The sequence below is a fragment of the Neofelis nebulosa genome, chromosome 8 (genome assembly GCF_028018385.1).
Source record: "Neofelis nebulosa isolate mNeoNeb1 chromosome 8, mNeoNeb1.pri, whole genome shotgun sequence".
Classification (NCBI taxonomy): domain Eukaryota; kingdom Metazoa; phylum Chordata; class Mammalia; order Carnivora; family Felidae; genus Neofelis; species Neofelis nebulosa.
This window is the reverse complement of record NC_080789.1, coordinates 21,398,614-21,415,004: the sequence shown is the minus strand read 5'-3', so window position 1 is coordinate 21,415,004 and position 16,391 is coordinate 21,398,614. Positions and strand designations below refer to the sequence as shown.

Sequence of the window (16,391 nt, the reverse complement as noted above, 5' to 3'; positions counted from 1 at the left end):
CAATCATAAGTGAGAAATGGTTGCTTTGTGTGTGTGTGTATATATATATATATCTATCTATCTCCCTTAAAAATTGAAGTATCATCACCTTCTCTGTTAGGTAAGAATATTATAACTATCAAGGCTGCTATTATATTTAACTTATAATAAAAGCACTATATAAATATAGTTTCTGTCTCACCAGTATACCTTTTACTTCCTTTGCGTAGAAAAATAACTCTACATTTTGAAATTTCTTTCAATTCTACTGTATCAACTTCGGGCATTTATTTTGGGGGAAGATTTTTTTTTTAAAGAAATATTTTAAAAATATTTTTTAAGTTTATTTATTTCAAGAGAGAGAGAAAGCACAAGCTGGGGAGAGGCAAAGAGGGAGAGAAAGAGAATCCCAAGCAGACTCCATGCTCAGGGCAGATCCTGATGTGACACTTGAACTCACGAACCATCAGATCATGGCCTAAGCCGATGTTGGATGCTGAACCAAGTGAGCCACCCAGGCACCCCTGGGGGAAGATGTTTTTAAAAAAGAGTGTATATGTGGGTGTGTTTACTGTTTAAACATTCATTTATTACTATTAGGTATTTGTTTATTTTGACACAAGATTCTCTTGCCAGGAGACTACTCTTAAAATGAATTTAACAACATTTATTAATAGTCTTCTAGTCTCATATTTATGATTATTTTTTATCCAGTTTTAGAATAGACTTTTTTTTTTTTAATAAGTCAGCTTTAATCTTATTTTTGTCTTAAAAGTTACATTTGCTGCCCTGTTTCTTTTGCTTTGACAGCTGTGTAAGCTTTAAAACACCCTCAGTTAAATGACTCTTCCTATGAAGATAATGAAGATAGACTGATTTTAAAAATATGTAATAAATATTTAACTGATATTCATTATTCTAGCCACTCTACCAAATGTAGGCTTGGACATAGTCCCTTCCTTACTGCAAAATCTACATTATGTTATACAAATGCCAGTATTCATGGGTGAGGCTTGCTGATATTGTGTAGGCAAAGGCATAATTAAATTATTATAAAAAGTTAAATGATAATAAATAAAAGTTTTAAATAAAAGAAATGATTGTAGAAAGCTGAAAGTGTTAGTCAAGTTGCTTAGGTCAATAATGACCATAGACTATCTTTAATAATTTTAAGGTGTATATCTTGTTATCTCTCAGTCTTCTTAAATAACAAGTTGTTTTTAACTTAATCTAAATAAAAATTTAGATTTTGTTTTATCATTTTGAGAAAGGAACATTGTCCTCAAATCATATGAAAAATACAGTGCATGATGGTTGTCACCACTGACCAGTCACAAAAGATCTGTAAAATAGAGATCACAGGGAATATCTATGTCTCAGAAACCATCCCTGGTGGCTTTGAGGGATAGGTTACTGGAGGTCATGATTACTATTAGGAAATCCTAGACACATTGGTATATATCTACTTAGATTTTATTACCAAAGCTGTCTTGTTTTCAGCAAGAGTTCAACTTTGTAGTTAGCAAAGTAGCTTTAAAAAATTATAAATTAGGTTTGTATCAATATGTAGTCTACATTTTGACAAATAGTTTTTAGAGTAGGTTACTTTACGGCCATTTTTTGCTTAAAGATAGGTTGTTGAGAAAAAATACTTTTGAGTAGGTAACTTTCTTTGCCAATCTATTTTAAAGAGTATGAAGTGAATAAGTAAACAATAGAGTGCACAAGATTGTCTTACATTTTGTTTTAGTAATTTTTGTATAAAAAAGAGCCTCAAAATTTAATTAGAGTTAACGGTTGACTCTTAAGTGGAAAATGTCCACTTAAGATACCTTCATCTTTTCTCAGCTTTTCTATATATTTGAAACTTTTCATAATGAAGAGTCAAAAAAGGTTTTAATTGAGGACAATAATGGAAAGCCTCCAGTAACTGCTTATCTTTATTGACTGCCACTGGGTAATAAACATCTGAGTGTCTTCTAGGTGTAAATCCTGTGGTGGATACAGAGATGCTTAAAGCATGGTTTCTTTCTTTTTTTCTTTCTTTTTCTTTTTCTTTTCTTTCTTTTTTTTTTTTTTGTTGGGATGGTTTCTTTAATAAGCTTCTTTGAGAAGCTTGTAATACTTCTAAGGTGAGAGGACTTTAACACAAATGATGTCTTAACAGGGTGGGTAGTGAAGTAGCAGAAGGAGAACATAGAAGTTAGGTGATTGTCTGTTCTGAAGAAAACTTTTGATATGCAGGCTAAGAGTTTTAGGAGATCAGTATGAGGTCTAAGTGTTAGTCACAACTTTGTTGAAATTGGTTAATTTCAATTGATTGGAACAAAGAGAAAATCGTTTTGTTTTTTTTTTAATTTTTTTTTTTTAACGTTTTTATTTATTTTTGAGACAGAGAGAGATAGAGCATGAACGGGGGAGGGTCAGAGAGAGAGGGAGACACAGAATCTGAAACAGGCTCCAGGCTCTGAGCTGTCAGCACAGAGCCCGACGCGGGGCTCGAACCCACAAACTGCGAGATCGTGACCTGAGCTGAAGTCGGACACTTAGCCGACTGAGCCACCCAGGCGCCCCGAGAAAATCGTTTTAATATAGTTGATAATCTATTCTGATCTATGTAGAAATCTTTTATCTGTGACCTAAAATAATAAATGAATGTCTGAGGGAGAGAATTTTGTGGTGTGTCTTTTTCTTTTGAACTGTAGTGTTTTTCCTTAAGAGTGGTGAAATTGCAAGTGCTCAAAGAGCCATTTCATGTGATCTTTTTTTAAGGACTCAAAACATCTTGAAAAAATAAACGCATTAAATTAGATGCATTTATAAAATGTGTTATAGCAGAATACTTACTAAAATAAGATTGTGCTCATGAATAGTGAGATAGGAACTTGAACTTCTAGGTCATTTGTTTTTAGTTCAAATTAATATTACATAATGCTCTTAGCTCTTTCTTGATAGTTCTGTGTCTTACAATGATCAAAAGAGCTAAGATTATGTATTTATATATGAGTGCTATTTAAATCTCTTAAATGATTGTTTTCCTGAAGGCATGTGTTATGTTTTACTGGGGTACTCTGTGTTTATTGGCTCTATTATTTCTGGGGAGACAGAATGTGGCCCTTAGAGTTAAAATGACTGGATTCAAATCTTGATGTTACCAATCGTGAGATCTTTAGATAGTACATTTATCTTCTCCACAGTGTCCTTATCTGTGAGGTGAGGGTAATAACTTGTAGGATTATTGTGAAGGATGAAACAATTCCTTAAAAGTACATAAATGCTTTGGGAATGGGATGTTCAAGTTGAGTTACTAAATAGTCCCTTTATGTTATCACTTTTCAGAGACTTAATCCTCTAAAACCCTTAACTTATTTGTATACATTTAAGGAGCCTCCGACCTAAAACAAGTTGTGTTTGAGAAATTGATTGGTTTGGGATTCTCCAGTCAATCTCTGTTAGGTAATTAGGTTGCCAGGCTAACTTGTGAAAAACAGTAATCCTTATGTAGCAGAAATAATGAGGAGAGAACAATAAAATGGAAAGATACTGTCTTAGATATTGATAGTTGAGCAGTAGTAGGTTTAATTAGAGGTTTTTGAAAGAGATTTCTATAGACATTCTGAAAGTCATTCAAAATCTTGCAAAGAATTTTGGAAAGCTAGCATTGATTCTTTGCTAATTTTGCTTCCAGCTTTATCATTTTTTTTCCATTTAGGATGGAGATGTAGCATCACTGATGCATTACACAATTGTAATATATCAACTATTAATACAGCTATTTTCTGAGTGATTTGTTAAGACTGGGTAACTGGATGGGAACTATTTTTCCTTGGGTAAGAGAGAAAATGAAAGGAAGAAGATAGTTAAGTACAATATGTGCTTTTAATATTGTAGATAATAAGCTATAAATGATCTCAAAGAGTCACAGTGGGTGAGCAGCTTCCTGTACCGGTCCCATTCATTCCCAGTTACTACCCATAAGATGGGCATAGGGTGGAAGGAGAGAGTGAATATGTTATTCATATGTAAAAGGTGCTTACAAAATGGGTTTTTTGTAAACAAGCATTTCCTGACATATATAAACTTTCTTTCAAAAAGTGATTCAAGATTTTATAGTATACTCCAGGGTTATCATTATGAATGGCATTTTGAATTTTTAAACATTTTAGCTTTTATTTGAATTCTCGTTAAATAAGAGATTACTACATGGGATATAACCCATTACATGCACCTTTTGTGTACCAGAGTTCAAAGATGGAGATTTTCCTATGTTCTCCTTAGATGAGGGTTCTGGGTCTAATACTTTTAAAAATATTTGGGGCGCCTGGGTGGCGCAGTCGGTTGAGCGTCCGACTTCAGCCAGGTCACGATCTCGCGGTCCGTGAGTTCGAGCCCCGCGTCAGGCTCTGGGCTGATGGCTCAGAGCCTGGAGCCTGCTTCCGATTCTGTGTCTCCCTCTCTCTCTCTGCCCCTCCCCCGTTCATGCTCTGTCTCTCTCTCTGTCCCAAAAATAAATTAAAAACGTTGAAAAAAAAATTAAAAAAAATAAAAATATTTAGATTTACTAATCATGAAGAAACCAACTTTTTGATATCAGGAAAGTATTACAGTGGTGCTATAATTTCTCTGACATTAGATTTTAGTTATTTCTATTTGTAGACTGTTGTGACACTTGGGTAAAGTTTTATTACTTCTATATACTCTTGATTAAAATTAGATACACTATTCTTTTATTAGGAAGTGGCTGTTTTTGTCTTTGATAAAAAGCTGATTGACAAATATCAAAAATTTGAAAAGGATCAAATCATCGATTCTCTAAAACGAGGAGTCCAACAGTTAACTCGACTACGACACCCTCGACTTCTTACTGTCCAGCATCCTTTAGAAGAGTCCAGGTAAATTTTTATAAAAACTTCCATAAAAGACTTGTTTTGAACAAATACTTAAAAATAATTTTGTATTTAAATTCTGTCTGTACGGCATGCTGTCAGTGACAAATTCTTATAAACTGAGTGTTGAGCTCTTATGGATTTACTATTTCCCTAAAATTTACTTGTATATTATGTGTATTTACCTCTTTCGAATTTTCTTCACATTTGCTATCAATCTGTATTTGCTTACTCTGTGCTCAGCACTGCAGTAGTCAAAGTGGAAGATGCAGAAGGATAGCATACAGTCCCTGCCTGAAAGTAGCTCTCCTTGCTAATTTGCTAGAATTTTTTGTATTCTTTGCATTTATTCCCTATTTGCAGGCTATTTTTATGTATGTTTCAGGTACTCTTCTAGACATTTAACTTTCTGATATGCTCAGCATATCAGTCCATAGCCCTCAGTTACTCTACCATTTATTTTTTTCAAGGATATCTTGGGAATTGTTGCTGAGAATGACAAGAATATGAAATTAATGTTGTGTAGTCTTAACTGGATCTTCAAGCTTATGGTGCTTTTAATGATACCCTAGCTATATAAACTTTTTCCACATTAGTCATAACCCCTAATTTCTTTCTTCCTTCCTTCCTACCTAGCAGACTGTATTCCTCTCTCTAAATTCAGAAGATCTTAACCAAATGGTTTGCCAGTTGTGTTCTGTGGACCCTGGAATTTTAAGGATGGGGAAGAACAGGCAGGTAGAGGAACAGAGCTGGCAGAGTTCCAGGCTTCCAATCCACCTTCAGCCAGGACACTTTTGCTTTTATCTCTTTGTATATATTGGATTTCTGTGTAATTCTTACTTTGGAATCTTCAGTAATCCACTGTCACTGATCCCTCTCCCCTCAAGAGCAGAAGATACTTTCTTCCAACCCAAAAGAAAAAAACCTAATATTTACTGCGAAAACTGTACTAGATACTTTACATTTGTTTAACTTATCTGACTCTCAAGATTATATGGAAGAACTGAGGATCAGAGACATTACTTAAGCCACATACTTATGACACCTTGATTCTTGAGCCCATATTTTTTCCCCACTGTACCATGGTGTACCTATCCAGATATATGCCCATATTTCTCTTATCACGATAATATTTTCATTGCTCTTCTTTTCATGAATACACCCAGAAGAAAAGTGTAGTTGTTGACTCTTATGTAACATTTACTATTGTGAACTCTGTATCCCAAAGTGGACTAAGTTTTGTTTGCCACGCTTGTCCTGAGCTTTCCTAACTGTGCGTTTTCCTCTAGAGTGTATTCTATCAGCCTCTACCATGTCACCTATTAGAATCCTGCCCATATTTGTTATTTTAACTTGTATCAATGTGTCTTATAGTTCATCATTACATTTTAAGTCTCTTGAGGGGAGAAGCTCTCTCTGTAGCTTCTTTTGTAGTGACTTAAATATTACAGAAGGGATTTATGGGCAGTCATTAAGAGAGACAATTCAAAGGTTACTTTAAGGCATCTTCATTGTTAGGTTGTAAAACTGTAAAATTGATAGAAAGAGGACAACTTTAGGGTAGGAAAAAAATAACTTCCAGTTTTTAATGAATTAATGTAGAAATAATACTGGAGTTATCCAAAAGAAATGTGCTATATAGTAAAGTAATCCAGGTGAAAGCCCAGAGTTGGTGATGTATATTAAGGGTAACAGAGGCAGTAATTAAAACTATAAATAAAAGAATTTTTCAAGAGCATGAGTAGAAAGAGCAAAGTACTGAGGACAGAACTTAAAATGTAGAGGAGAAAAAAAGAGTGAGGGAAAGAAATGAGCCATCGTTGTTACATAGCAGGAGAAAAACAGCACATCATGGGAGCTGAGGGAGGGAGAAGGGACCTAGTCACTGAGGACCACTGAGTAAAGAGAAAATAAGGACTAAGAAAAATTCATTACATTTGACTAGTGAGAGGTTATTATTGATAATCAGTAATTTCAGTAGCAGGAAGGCAGTTTGGAAGCTAGAAAATAGGTACAAAGGAGCCCAGTAGACAAGACATCATGTGAATAAAGTCCCATAAGAGGGACTCAAAGGAAATTTTAGAATGATGGTTTAATCACTAATATACTGAGGTAAAGTTTAGGGAAGTGAGGTCATTCGTGTTAGATGAACTTCATGCTTTTTAAAGTAGAACGTGGATAATAGGTGAGTAATGGGGAAAGGGGGCCATGGAATAAGCTAAATGAGAGAACTATAAAGGAATGTCCTTGAATGCTAAAAAATAAAAAGAGCAAGGTTAAAGTACATTATGTGACTTAGTACTGAATTTAAAAAGACTGGGGTTTTCTATTTCTTTCCTCTGCCTATGACATAAGGAAGAGAGTAGAAGAAACTTGTAATGATTATTAAAGGATTCATAAGGGTTTTTTCAGTAAAGGGTAATAAAGGGTGATGGTTTATTGTTGAGATAGTTGGGAGAAAGGAATCAATCATGTATGGTCAGGACTCAGTACTTTGAATTTGGTGAATAAAGATGCCAGTGAGCTAGATTTGGTGTAAGTAGTAAAGGGGTAGGAGATAATGTCTAGTAAGTAGCTGTGGCTGGGGAGGTGGTTCTTGAGAAGAGGATATAGCCCTTCTCACATGTCACTGTAAAAATGATGATGGAAGTGAATATGCATGAAAAAAATAAGGGGGCTTCAGCTGGAGGAATAATCATATGGGTGTTGATGTGACCAAGGATGATGTTGGGGTCAAGACAGAGAGGAAAAAAAAAATAAGAGTAACTCAAATACATGAATCCTGGGAATTATAGAAAACTGTAGGAAAGACTTTAGTGTATTTGATCAGTTTTCCTCCAGTACAGTTCAGCAGATGAAAGCCTGGTGTCCACTGTGTTAATGAGCTTGATGAGGGAGTAAAGAACAAGGTAGCATCTTTGTTAATGAGTGAGCAGGTGTAACTCTCTCCCTCACCCTAAGGAGCTTTGTGTTAATCTCTCACGTATATTGAGCTTCTGCATTCACTTTTACTTGAAAAATGAGTTTAAGGTGAAAGAAAAGGTACACAGGAACAGGAGAAAGATGAAACAGCAAAGGGCATACTTGCTATTAAGCATTTACAATCCAGGTGCAGAAGTTTGGTTTAGCTTTGTTACCACACTACCTTGTAGTTCTCTATTGCCAGAGCCTAAGCCCAAGTCATAAAATGTTAGCACTTGAGTCTCAAACACTTGGTAATGATAATAGCAGTAGTAAAGACTTATTGAGTTTACATGCTAGTCACTGTGCTGTGTGCTTTACATTCAGTATCTCCTTTGATCCTCGCGTAACCCTTCAAGGTGGTTTTTTATCAGCATTTTACGAATGGGCAAAGCGAGTCTCAGAGCTGAGGTGTCCAAGTCACGTAGTCAGGGGATAGGGATGCTAGGACTTGAAGTTGGGTATTTGTCCATCTTCAAAGCCTGAGTTCTTTATAATTACTCCATAAAGCCTATTGAATGTTAATATCTAACGCTTTCTGAATTTCTAAATATTCTTATATATCAAGGAGCAGTAATTTAAAATTTTAAAAATTGTGACACCTTTTAAAAGTATATATAAAGTAGGTAAAAGCAAAGCTGCTCTGATTGAAGTAGTTATAGAGGCCCCTGGAGCTGTTCTCTGTGCCCTTTTCTGACTCCTCTTGCTCCAGGACGGTCTGTGGGAAACTTGTAGGTTCCTTTGAGCATATTCTGAAAATTGTGTATTATATTAATGTTGAAAATAAATCTAAGTCTACTTTCTTGTTGACCACTAATATTTTATGTACATTTGATTTTGATAATGTGGGAAAAAATGGTGGTAAATAAATCTTTTTCTTTTTTAAAACAGGGATTGCTTGGCATTTTGTACAGAACCAGTTTTTGCCAGTTTAGCCAATGTTTTAGGTAACTGGGAAAATCTACCTTCCCCTGTATCTCCAGACATTAAGGATTATAACCTTTATGATGTAGAAACCAAATATGGTTTGCTCCAGGTATGTATTTTTGTTCATCATGTGAAAAGAGTTTTTTCTTTCAAAATTGTTTTTTGGCTGTTTCAAACTTATTAGCAATATAAACTGCTTCAGGTAAACCTTTGGATCCTTTCAGTAATTTAAAACTATTTCTGTATTTTGTAGTTTTTCTACAGTTTGTTGTTAGTTTTAAATTATATTTTATTTTTTTACTTTATTTTTAAAAAATTTTTTATTTATTTTTGAGAGAGAGAGAGAGAGAGAGGGAGAGAGAGAGAGTAGGGGGAGGGCAGAGAGAGAGGGAGGCACCGAATCCGAAGCAGGCTCCAGACTCTGAGGTATTAGCACAGAGCCTGATGCGGGGCTTGAACTCACACACCCATGAGATCTTGACCTGAGCCGAAGTCAAATGCTTAACTGACTGAGCCACCCAGGTGTCCCAAATTATATTTTAAATTTATGAAACATAACATTGGTAACCTTTGTAGAAGGGCACTTACTGACTGGTGGTTGGGGTGGTTGCATTTTTATTTTTTTGAGTTCTAAACCTCGTTAATGCATTTCATAAACAAACTATTAAGTTGAAGTACTTAAGTATTTAATAAAAATTAAAAATTACATCTTTAAGGAAATTATTTAATAGGCATCAAGAGATATTGTTAGCCTTTTCTTATATGTCCACTTTTTCTAATTTTCCTTTCCCTGTTTACCAAAATGAAATATCTTCAACTCTATAGAGTAAATTTGTGCAGTAGAATTTTAGTTCCTTGGGGACAGAGATCATTTTATGATTTTTTAACAGCTTTATTAAGTTATTAATTGGTATATAATAAACTTTACATATTAAAATACTATATGGTTTTATAAATTTGCCATATATACCTGTGAAACCATCGCTGCAATAAAAATAATGCACATATTCATGACCCCCCAAAGTATTCTTATACCCACTGTAATCCTTCCCTCCTACTTCTTGCTATCTTTCTATCTCTTGTCCCAGGAAACCACTGACCTGCTTTCTGTCACTATGAATTGGTTTGTATTTTCTACAATTTTCTAACTGGAATCATTTTATATGTACTCTTTTTTTTCTGCCTGGCTTCTTTCACTTAATTCTTTTGAGATTCATCCATATAGTTGTGCATATCAATAATTTTTAATTGCTGAGTGGTAGTCCATTGTATGGATATACCATAGTTTGTTTATCCATTCATCAGTTGATGGTCATTTGGTTTGTTTCTGGTTTTGGTTATTGCAAATATAGCTGCTGTGAATACTCATATACAAGTTTTTGTATATATGCTTTAATATATACAAGTTTTTGTACATATGCTTTAATTTCTCTTTGTTAAGTACCTAGAAATGGGATGGCTAGATCAAATGGTATGTATACATTTTGGTTCTTTGGAAACTTCGAACTCTTCTAAAGTGGTAATACCATTTTACATTCCTTTTTTAATTTTTTAAATTTCTTTTAATTTTACATTCCTATTTCAGTGTATGAGAGTTCCATTTTTACCACATATTTGCCAGAAGTATGGTTTGTCTTTATAATTTTAGTCATTCTAATCAGTATGCAGTGGTATTTTGTTGGGGCTTTAATTTGCATTTCCCTGATGAATAATGATGTTGAACACCTTTTCATATACTTTGCCCTCTGAATATTTTTTGGTGAAATGTCTATTCAGCTCTTTTGCCCATTTTTTGAATGGGTTCTTATTGAGTTTTGAGGTTTCTTTATATATTTATTGTGGACACAAGTCTTTTGTCAGATACATGAGTTACATATATTTTCTTCTAGTATCTAGTGTCTGGCTTATCTTGTTTGCTTAACAGTATATATTTTTTAATTGTGATAAAATACACATAATGTAAAATTTACTGTCCTACCATTTTCGAGTCTATAGTTCAGTGGCATTTAGTACATTCACATTGTTGTGCAAACATACCATCATCCATCCCCAGAACTCTTTCACCTTGGAAAACTGAAACTGGATCCATTAAACTGTAACTCCCCATCCCCCAACCCCACCACTCCTCAGCCCCTGGCAACCAGTCTACTTTCATTTTCTATGAATTTGACTACTTTAGGTGCCTCATATAAGTGGAATCATGCATTATTATTTCTTTTTTGACCGGTTTATTTCTCTTACTATAATGTTCTCAAGGTTTATCTGTGTCATAGTGTGTATCAGAATTTCCTTCCTTTGTTAGGTTAAATAATCCATTGTATATATTTACGGAATTATATTTATTCATTCGTTTGTCTGTGGACACTTGGGTTGCTTCCATATCTTGGCTATTGTGAGTAATACTGCTGTGAACATGGGTGTAGAAGTTTCTCTTCAAGATCTTGCTTTCAAAGTTCTTTTGGGGATATACCCAGAAGTGGAATTGCTGGATCATATGGTAATTCTATTTTAATTTTTTGAGGAACTGGCATAATGTTTTCCATAGTGGCTATACCATTTTATATTTCTACCAGTAGTGCACAAGGGTTCTAATTTCTCCATGTCCTCACTAACATTTGTTTTCTAGTTTTTGATAGTGGCCATCCTCATAGTAATGAGATGGTAGATTGTTGTGGTTTTGATTTGCATTTTCTTAGTGGTTAGTGAATTTAAGCATCTTTTCATGTGCTTATTATCCATTTGTATATTGTCTTTGGAGAAATGTCTATTCAAGTCTCTTGCCCATTTTTGAATTAGGTTGTTTGTTTTGTTGTTGAGTTGTAGGTGTTCATTGTATATTCCAGATATTAACCTCTTATCAGATATATGATTTGCAAATATTTTCTCCCATTCTGTGGATTGCCTTTTCACTCTTTTGATTTTGTCCTTTGATGCACAGAAGTTTTTTATTTTGATATATCCAATTTATTTTTTCTTTTGTTGCATTTGGTGTCATATTTAAGAAGTCATTGCCAAATCCAGTGTCATGAAACTTTTCCTCTGTTTATTTCTAAGAGTTTTATAGTTTTAGTCCTATGTTTAGGCCTTTGATTTATTTTGAGTTGATGTTTACATATGGTTTAAGGTAAGGGTACAACCTCATTGTTTTGACTATGGATATCCAATTTTCCCAGCACCCTTTGTTGAACCTTCCATCCTTCCCTCATTGAATGGTCTTTGTACCTTTCTCAAAAATCATTTGACTGTATATGCCATTCTGTTCCATTGGTCTATATTTCTGTCTTTACGCCAATGCACACTGTTTTGATTACTGTAGCTTTGTAACAAGCATCTGAACTTTTTTTTTCCAACCATAAAATGGTTCCATAGATTAACTGAGATAATTATATAAAAGTATCTATCAAATTAATGCCTGAAATATACAATAAGCATGCATAGGGGTTTCTTTTTCCTTATAAAGTTAGGAAAACTTTTCTAGACTTGATAAACTTTGTATATTTTATAAATTAAATTTGAGGAATAAGCATTTTTTAAAATGCAAATCTTATATAAATTTCGTGGGTTTGAATGTGTTAGGACTAGAGAACATTCATCTGAGAAATATTAAGCCCCTAATTGCTTATTATACTAGTTACTCAGGGTAAATATCAGGCAGTTAGAGGTAGCACATCGCATCTCAGGGAGTGATGAAAAATGAAACTGAAAAGATAGAAAGAGACCTTTTTGGTGATGGGGAACACTGAAGGATTTTAAGCAGAGTAAATGACCTGGTCTGATAAGCATTTTAGAACTGTCATGCTAGAAGAGTAGAACTTGGGGGGTAGGAAAAATGTGTGGGAAATAATTCTTACGCTATGGGGTTATTTTCAGAGTCAAATGTGTAAATTTGTAAGTACTTAGCATAGTGCTTGCTGGTAAAAATAGTTAATGATAGTTAAAAAGTCTTGGTCAAAAATCATAGGAAGTACTAGAGGTATAGAGTGATGTTATGCAGAATTAGAATAGGCCCAGTTGACTGACTATGGGTATGGGAATTGAGAATGGTATGGAGTCTTATGATTTCCCACACTTATTAAGAGGTTAATATGCCATTATTTGAAGTAATTTACCATCTGGGACCTACATAGGTTCAGTGACTTGCTCAAAGTTGCAAGACTAGTAAGTAATGAAGTGGGGACAGGAATTCAGGTATCTTCTAAAATAGTACTCTTTACATTCTTTACTGTTGACTTGTCTTCATGTTGAAACTGTAAGGGATTTTTTTTAGAGAATTTGTTTTTGTATTAAATCATTAAGCAATATTTATTGGATAGCTGTATGTCTGGCACAGTTCTGGATGCTGAAAGTATGGCAGTGAAAAAAACAGACACAAATTACTGCTTTTCAGAACTTACATTCTCATGGGGAAGAGAGACAATAAAATAAGTAAATATATTAGATTATGATAAGTGCACATGGAGAAAAAAGGTGAAGAGGGAAGAGGATGGTTTGGATGTGGAGGGAAAGGTTGCACTTTTGGATGGAGGTAGTCAGGAAATCTATAACTGAAAAGGTGACATTTGAGTAAAGACCTGAAAAAAGCAAAGAAGCGAACCATATAGATATGTAGGGAAAGAATGGTCTGGGCAGAAAGAACAGCAAGTGCAAAGTCCCTGAGACAGAATCATGCATGCCATGTTCAAGGGGTAGCGAAATACCTGGAGTGGTGGAGAGGAGTAAATAAGAAGATGAGTAGTAGGAGACAAGGTCATGGAGTTAATGAGTGGTTAAGTCCTGTTATCCCTGAGAGCCAGAGAAATACTTTGAATTTTACTCAGAGAGAAAGGAAAGGTCTTTGGAAGTCTTTGAGTAGGAAAGTGACTTGGCATGGTAGCTACTTATTGAGAATTAAACTATGTAGAAGAGTAAGAACAGAAACAAAGAGGTGAAGTAGGTGACTGTTATAGTAATACAGGCCAGAGATGATGATGGTTTAGAGTAGGGAAGGTGGTAAGACAGGATCAGATTCTAAATGTATTTTAGTAGTAAAGGTATTGTGCTTTGCAGATGGCTTTACTGTATAAGAAAAATAGAGTAGTGCAGGATAACTCAAAAGTTTTTGAAAATGGAAAAATGAAGTGGCCATTAACTGATACAGGGAAAAGACTACAAGAGGAGAGAACTGAATTGTAGGGGAAGCTCAGTTTCAGATTCTTCTAAGATTGAGATGCTTGTAAAACATTCCAGGGAAAGAAATCGAGAAGGCAGTCAGATAATCAAGTCTGGACTTTAGAAAAGAGGGCCAGGCTGGAGAGAATTTGGGAACAGTCAACATATAGATGGTATTGAAAGGTATGAGAAAACTGAGAAAGAGTACATGGAAACTTCAGATGTCCAAACATTGAGTCCAGGAGGTTGGGGTACTGAGGAGGAACCAGCAGTGTAAACAGACTGAAAAGCAGCAGCCAGTGGAGTTGGGGAAAAACCTGGGGGAATGGTGTCTTGGAAGTCAGGGAGCTTTAGTTTGCCAAAATCTACTCCTGGAAACAGAAATCCAGTCTTCATTTTTGGTTAACAGATTCCATAGTAGTCTCAGGTACAGATATAAAAATTGCCTGATACTAATCCAGCCTGAGAATGAGTGAGCATCAATTAATATTTGAAAACTAAGCACAATACTTTTCAGAAAAACTGAACTTCAATATGAAGTGTAAGTATGTAAAAATATTAAGAATTAGAATAAAATTGATAAAGGTGTCCCTTGATACTTACTATCTGTATCTTGGGAACCAAAGATTCCTTCATTTTTCAAACATAGGAACTTGATAAATTTGGATAGCAAAGTGCTTTTAAATTCTTTTCTTTTGCTTATATGGATATAGAAAGGAACTTTAATGAAGAGTGTATTCTGGTTTTATAAATGGGTTTTCCCACTAATGCTTTGATCGTTGTGGCAACTGAGAATATCTTCTCTTTTGCATTTATGATTAAATTAATGGTTACCTGCATGTAAAAAAATCTTCTATTGGAAGAAGCAGCAATTATGATTTTTAAGAGACATTTTATTATTGTAATTGAAAGGAATTTTATTTAATGTAAAAGTGTCTTTTTCCCCCTGTTTACAGGTTTCTGAAGGATTGTCATTTTTGCATAGCAGTGTGAAAATGGTTCATGGAAATATCACACCTGAAAATATAATTTTGAATAAAAGTGGAGCCTGGAAAATAATGGGGTTTGATTTTTGTGTATCATCATCCAATCCTTCTGAACAAGAGGTAATGAAGGTTTTAAATCTTCTAATTTTTTAAAAAAGATTTTATTGTAAGCAATCTCTACACCCAACATGGGGCTCGAACTCACAACCCTGAGATCAAGAGTCACGTGCTCCACAGACTGAGCCAGCCAGGTGCCCTAGTCTTCTAATTTTTTTAAAGCTATGGAAATTTGTGATGCATCTGGAATGTACTAGAGAATTTGCATGCCTGATAAATGTGTAGAAATAGGCTATGTGGTACAATGTATGTTTAAATGTTTAACTTTATAGAAATTTCTAGTGTTCATTTTACCTAAGAGTATTCTTCAGTTTGGTAATTCCACAGTAATGTTACTTGAGTAAAGGATGCTAGAGTTAAACAAATCTGAGAACTGTTGGGCTAAGTAGGCTTTTTTTTCCGTAGGATGTCAAATACACTAACAAACATTGTGAATCTCTAGTAGTGTTTTCCTAATTTATTGGACTACAGAATCTTCTATAGGGAGCATGATAACAACAGTAGCAGTGATAATAATAGCTAACGTTTATTGAAGCACTTTACTAAACACTTTTTATGTATTTTCTTAACCACAGTTGGTGAGATACAGGAATAATATAGATGACTAAATTAGGCTCACAGAATAAAATAATCTGCCTAAGTTTAGGCAGGTGGTTAAGTGGTAGAGCTAGGATTTGAACCCAGTCTCTCTGGTTCCAAAGCACCTGTTACTTAGTGATTATCGTATCTGCCTATTTATACTTAGGAAATACTGTAATATTTCAAGTTTTTAATATATGTAGTTGTTAAAGGGATCCTGATTTGACCTAAGATAGATTTGTAATTGAAGTAAACTCTTTTAAATTTTTTTTTTTTATTTGACGTTTATTTATTTTTGAGACATAGAGAGACAGAGCATGAACGGGGGAGGGTCAGAGAGAAAGGGAGACACAGAATCTGAAACAGGCTTCAGGCTCCGAGCTGTCAGCACAGAGCCCAATGCGGGGCTCGAACTCACGGAGTGTGAGATCATGACCTGAGCCGAAGTCGGTCGCCCAACCGACTGAGCCACCCAGGCGCCCCTGAAGTAAACTCTTTTAAAGGAAGCAGAAAGAATTAGTATTGGTTGAATATACACTTTGGGTCAGACACTTTGTTAGGTTCATTTTTTCCCATGCATTTGTTTAATCTTACAACAACCTTTTGAACTTGTTAACTAAATCATGCAGCTAGTTAGTGAAAGAACAAGGCTTCAGATGATAATCTGAGTCCAGAAAACTTGAAGCTTATGTATCATAGAACATAGGTTTTACCTTTTCATATTCATATTGCATCTTATAGTGATAATTTGTCTTCTGGAAGAGAGGTCCAATCATCTGAAAGTTGCAAGAGTTCTTATTCGTAT

General features: G+C 34.7%; 1 protein-coding gene across 3 annotated transcripts in view; it reads left to right on the top strand.

Moving 5' to 3' along the window:
* The window catches only part of SCYL2 (SCY1 like pseudokinase 2), a 70,483-nt gene that overhangs the window by 21,219 nt on the left and 32,873 nt on the right, over positions 1 to 16,391 (top strand). For all 3 annotated transcript variants that reach the window (XM_058741660.1, XM_058741659.1, XM_058741661.1), the window contains 3 exons: positions 4,714 to 4,871; positions 8,721 to 8,865; positions 14,861 to 15,010. In XM_058741660.1, the coding sequence (XP_058597643.1) occupies positions 4,714 to 4,871; positions 8,721 to 8,865; positions 14,861 to 15,010 (453 nt within the window). The remainder of the gene's footprint in view (positions 1 to 4,713; positions 4,872 to 8,720; positions 8,866 to 14,860; positions 15,011 to 16,391) is intronic.